Here is a 6,061-nt window from a genome sequence, read left to right as displayed (position 1 = left end):
TTTTTTTTTTTTTTTTTTTTTTTTTTTTTTTTTTTTTTTTTTTTTTTTTTTTTTTTTTTTTTTTTTTTTTTTTTTTTTTTTTTTTTTTTTTTTTTTTTTTTTTTTTTTTTATTGATGGATTTATTTTTTATAAATATTGCGCCAAAAATCAGAAGTTTTTTCTTAAATAAATAACATTGTTTATGTTGGACATTTTTTGTTGAGAATATTATATATTATTAATTATTTTTATTATATTTAAAATTATTATTATTGTTATAAATATTATTATATTATAAATAAAATAATTAAAATGTTTAATTATACAATTCTGCTCATTTTTCAAAAAATGAACAAAATACACCAAAACAAATTTTTAGGATGCAACCAAACATTGAAAATAAAAATGTTTTCTCGAAAATGAATCATTTTCTAGAAGTCATTTTTCGTTGTTTCCAAATACACCCTTAATTGATTAACAAATTCAAAAAAAAAAAAAAAAAAAGTTACTCCGTAATAATTTCATTACTAACAATAAGCTAGATTAGAATAAGGTATGTAATTAATTAATCTTATTGTAAATACTAATTTACAAGCATTTTAAACCGATGAAATTTCTCGTGATTTATCTTCTTCCCAAAATTTTAAGATGCAAATGAAATTGCAGAATATATGAATTTGACATTTTGACGTCACCTCGTATGAAAACACACTATTTACCTTTGACATCTTCAGTTCCTCCTGTACTATCGCTTTCATAGAACGTGCATGCAGAGAAATTTGCTATTTCAAAGGTTGTTAAAGCTAGACAAGAAAATTTGTAGTACATACATATGTACTACCAAAATGGTGTTTTATAGGAACGTAACATTCATTTACAATTTGACACGATTCACATGTTAATTTATTTTTTTAAGACGAGAGAAAGACACTATCATTATTTGATAGTATATATTGAATGAACCCTACTTCTATATAATAGTTGGAAGTTCATAAAGAGAGATAAACATGAGGCATATATGACTAAACTATTTTGTTCTTTTTGATTATCACCTAATTAAAAAATAATTTTTGAATAAAAATGATCAAATTCTTCAAGTACTCACCTCTCTTCCAAAATATTTTTGGACCGGGCATATCAATATTTCTATCAAGTCTTACTATTTGTATTCCCATTTTTATTCTATATTCCTGGGCGTGGGCGTGCTAACATATCATTGGTGGTAATAGGTGATTTTTTTTTTACTTTCATCCAATTATTGAGAGATTTTTGGTGGAGTATTACCCCCTTGAGGATGCTTAATTAGCATTTTCTATTTTGAATTTTTCCCTCATTAAATACAAAGTAATAAATATTTTATAATTTTCAATTTTTAGTTTAAAGATACTTTAGGTAATTAAACTATATATGAATTTATTAAATTGAATAATTTTTGTATAATAATAAGGACAATTTTAGCTGAGAAAACGAATATTTGGCTCTAAGGTCCATTTGAAAATCGAAAAAATGACTTTCGGATATCATTTAATTTTTAATTTTTTACTTTTTTTTTTTTGTATTTGGCTATCAAAAAAATTGAAGTTAATGAGAAATATTTATTTCGGTCAAGAAAAAATGACACGTTTTGACAGAAAATGTCTTCTGAGATTTTTGCTCAAAAGAAATTTTTCATATTCTTATAAAAAATTCAATTATCTCTTTATTTCCTCTTGGCAGTGGTGTTAAAGAGTTGTTATACAGTAGACCATGGTCCACACAGTGCTGTATGGATCATGATCGTCGAATGAAATTGTAGTAGAATTAAAATGATACTTTAGTATTGTTATAATGAAACTAGTGTATGTGGAAAATGAAACTAAAATATATAGCACATCATTATCAAATGAAACTGTAATATAATTAGAATGATATTTAGTGTTGCTATAATGAAACTAGTGCACGTGGAAATGAAACTAAAATCCAAAGCCATACAATAACATATATTGTCAAATGAACTTGAACTGTAATTAAAATAATATTTCACCATCACTATAATTAAATTAGTGTGTATGTGTGAACAATGAAACAAAAAAATAGTGCTCATGCAATAATGTATATTGTCAAATGAAACTTTAGTAGAATTTAAATTAGTGTGTATGTGTGAACAATGAAACAAAAAAATAGTGCTCATGCAATAATGTATATTGTCAAATGAAACTTTAGTAGAATTTAAATGATAGTTTGGCATTGGTATAATGAAATTACTGTGTGTGGAGAATGAAACTAAAAACATAACAATACTGTCAAATGAAACTGAATTATAATTAAATGATACATACTTTATGGTCCACGTTGCTACATAAACCATGGTTCAGAGTAAAATTTGCATGGTGTCAAATGGGTGGGTTGGTTGCCATTTTGTTTGTTACTATTTAAACTGAATTGGGCTAATATGGTTAAAATATGAGTATGATCAAGTTGAACCAAACAATAAAAATCTTGCCCAGCCCAACCCATATTTCAAAACATTTAACTCTTTTTTTTTTTCAATTTCTTTAGTTTAGACTAATTGCATTTACCAATAACCAATTAAAATATGGATTGGATGAGATCGGACTAAACAATAAAAATCTTAGTCCAATCCGGCCCACCAAAAAAATCTTATTTTTTCTCTTTAATTTTTTAATTCAGAATTTGTATATTTATCAATATATGTGTTTTTACATATTAAAACTATTTATTTACATATTTTTATTATAATTATTATTAATCCTTATAACTATTATAAATTTAAATTTATAATTTCACTTTAATATAGATATAATAATAATTATAGCCATCATTAAAATAATTAATATTTCATAAGAAATAATTTTGTAATAGATTTATGTTAATGTTTTTAAAAAAGAATCCATATATAAAAAGAAAATATAAATTTCTAACTTCCAACCAAACAAAAATAAATATGTTTTCTAACTTTCAGCTAAACACTAGAAATAAAAATATTTTTTAAAAAAATGATTCATTTTTTGAAAATCATTTTGAAGAAAATATTTTCCGTATTTCCCAAAGACCATAAAGTAATAAACATTTGTAAAAATTTGGGTTGTATTAATTCTAGGAAAATTTTACAATGTCCTATATAGTGAAAATGCACATTATTATAAATTGAACCAATGATCTTAAGGCAGAGAATCATGCTCCACCCACTCGCCCACCCCTTTTAGGAATATTATAGCTCATATGTATATATAGTTATCGACCTCTTATTATTTGACATTTATAATTTTTTCATGAATTGTAATTTCTAAATATCTTGAATTAAGTCTTGTTATGGGTGTACATCATATAAAATGGGACTAAATGCCCTCGAGACACAACTCAATTGATCAACCAATCCAAAATAAATTCATAAGGTATGCTTTGCTACAGATCGAGTTTAAATCTTATCCAAGACAAAAAAAATGAGGTATGGATTTAATTTTGTTTTGGTCTATATGTATTTGGGGACTTGTAGACTATTTGATGTATATTCCACGATTTTATCTCTTTCAGGACAGTAGGATTATTGCCACCTGGCATCATCTCCTTCACCTTTCTGTTATAGCATTAGTTAGCAGTCTGTTAGCAGTAGCAGTCAGTTCCTTTTCCCTCCATTCTTGATGTATATAAAACCATGTATTTCAGTTGTTGAGTATCACAATAAACAGATCATTTTTCTTCTCTGTTCTTCCCTTTTTTCTCTCGTTCGAAGCTTCGCGACATGGTATCAGAGCTCACTGTTTAGGAGCTTCTTCTGTCAATCATCCATGGAGCCATGGCCTCCGATCAGCAGTCGATCACAGCCGATCGACAACACAGCAACGAATCTAGCAGGGAATCAGACTACCGGCAACACAGCACCCTCTTCTTCTACGCTGGCGACCGGTTCCAATCCCTCTGAGGTAACTTTCAATCCTCAGACACAATCAAACCCCTACTACCTGCACATTAATGAGAATCCGGCCCTAGAGCTAGTTTCCTTCCCAATGGATGGCACAAATTACCATCAATGGGCTAGAGCCATGAGCATGGCCTTGTCCTGCAAGAATAAAGTAGCTTTCGTTAATGGAGCAATCACAAAGCCCTCCACAGAGAACCTAGAACGGTATCTCGCCTGGGAGAGATGCAATGATATGGTTGTTTCTTGGATTGTATGCACATTATCTCCAACAATTGGGCGTAGTGTGTTGTGGATAGACACAGCCTATGGGATCTGGAATGACATGAAGAGGAGATTCATTAAACAGGATCTGTTTAGGATGGCAGAAATTAAGTGTCAGATCTACCAAACTAAGCAGGGAGATATTTCCTTAAATGAGTATTTTACTAATCAGAAGTTTCTGTGGGATGAATTGGCCATTCTCAGGCCTCCAATGAGCTGTGCTTGTATCACTAAATGTGACTGTGGAAAGAAGATAGATGATATGAATGAACAGGCTGAGAAAGACAAGCTGTCCATCTTCCTAATTGGACTTCATGAGAAGTATACAGGAGCCAGAAATCAAATAATGCTAATGAGGCCTCTACCAGATGTTAATGAGGCCTACTCTATGATTGCACAACAAGAGAGACAATTTCAGATGTTTGATACTGGTTTTGGAAATCAGCTGCACCAAACAGGTGAGAATAATGCCACAGGAAGTGTGTTCTTGGCCAAAACAGATGGAAATTTCCAACAAGGCTACAAGAAGCATCTAGCTGCCAACAAAAAACCTGTGTGTACACATTGTGGGTACACAGGTCATACACAAGACAAATGTTACAAGAAACATGGTTATCCACCCGGATGGAAACCAAGGCCAAGGAACCTAGGCTCAGTAAATCAAACCCAAGGTTCATCAGCAGAACAACAGTCCAACAATGATGGCAGCGTGCCTTTTACTCAGAATGACTTCAAGAACTTCTTGGATTTCATGCAGAACAAGAGATCAGCAAGTGAGAGTCTGAGCTCACCCCTTGTTCAGCCCTCACAAGTCCATGCCAACACTGTGTCAGCTGATTTCTTGAATGAAGGTATGATTCCTTCACTTAACTCTGTTAAATGTGGTAAAAATGAATGGATTGTGGATAGTGGTGCTAGTCACTGATAAGTGCAAGAGATGCTACAATTGTAAGGTCAATCTCGGGTCGCATTGCATGTATTTACTAGCGTTTGAGATTGATTTGCCCTTTTATTGCATTAGAATACTTGATTTTGTCATGGAACCCCATTCCACACTTGGCTAATTGTTTTTCAGGTAAAAAAGTTGCGCAAAGTGGTGAAAAAGGGCATGGATTTCAAAGATTGATTCGAGAACCAAATTGGAAACAAAAGGACCGACCGGACGCGCCTAGGACGCGCGCCCGCCCAGGCGTCCACGTCCCAGGTCCACAAAGTGCAAAGCAGTGCGCAGCGGACGCCAGCCGGACGCCACCGGACGCGCCGCGTCCGATTAGTCGCTCTCTGAAGTTTGCAAAGTCTGCTTAGGGCGCGCATCGGACGCCAACGGACGCCCCACGTCCGAAAAATCACTCTCTGAAGTTTGCAAGGTCTGCTTAGGACGCGTAGAGGACGCACGTCGGACGCCGCGTCCGATTCCCACTTCCCGCGCCGAAGATTTGAACAAGCGCGCAAAGAATCCCGCTGGACGCGCAGAGGACGCGCGTCCAGTCGGGCGTCCGATACGGTTTATTTTGGCGGTTGGCGCGATTTAAATAGGGAATTGGGGCATTTTTTTGGGGAGGATCCCCATTCATTTTTCCAGATTAGTCTAGCCTAAAATTCTCTCTCTAGAATTAGGTTGAAATTCTCTCCCAATTCACTTCAATTCCATTCATACTTCCATTCAATTAGCTAGATTTGGAGGAGATTGTGGACAACAACTTGCAATTGATCAAGATTTGTAGAAGATTTCCATTTGCAATCAAGTAATCTTTCAATTTCTTCTATTGTTCTTCAATTTCTTGATTTTGATTTGATCTTGAATTTTGCCCTTGATATTGAATTGCATTTTGATTTTGATTCTAGTTTTCCTTTTTGTGTTTTGTTTTGTTGAATTGAGTAATGCTTTGAATTGAGTT

General features: G+C 32.8%; 1 protein-coding gene across 1 annotated transcript; it reads left to right on the top strand.

Moving 5' to 3' along the window:
- Positions 1 to 3,768: 3,768 nt before the first annotated feature.
- Positions 3,769 to 5,088, top strand: LOC115998329. Its single transcript, XM_031237872.1, has one exon. It carries the CDS (start codon positions 3,769 to 3,771, stop codon positions 5,086 to 5,088), a length of 1,320 nt encoding a protein of 439 aa, XP_031093732.1.
- Positions 5,089 to 6,061: the final 973 nt, after the last annotated feature.

This window comes from Ipomoea triloba, chromosome 1, assembly GCF_003576645.1.
Source record: "Ipomoea triloba cultivar NCNSP0323 chromosome 1, ASM357664v1".
Classification (NCBI taxonomy): Eukaryota; Viridiplantae; Streptophyta; class Magnoliopsida; order Solanales; family Convolvulaceae; genus Ipomoea; species Ipomoea triloba.
The sequence above is the reverse complement of the archived record's forward strand: the minus strand, read 5'-3'. Positions and strand labels throughout refer to the sequence as shown.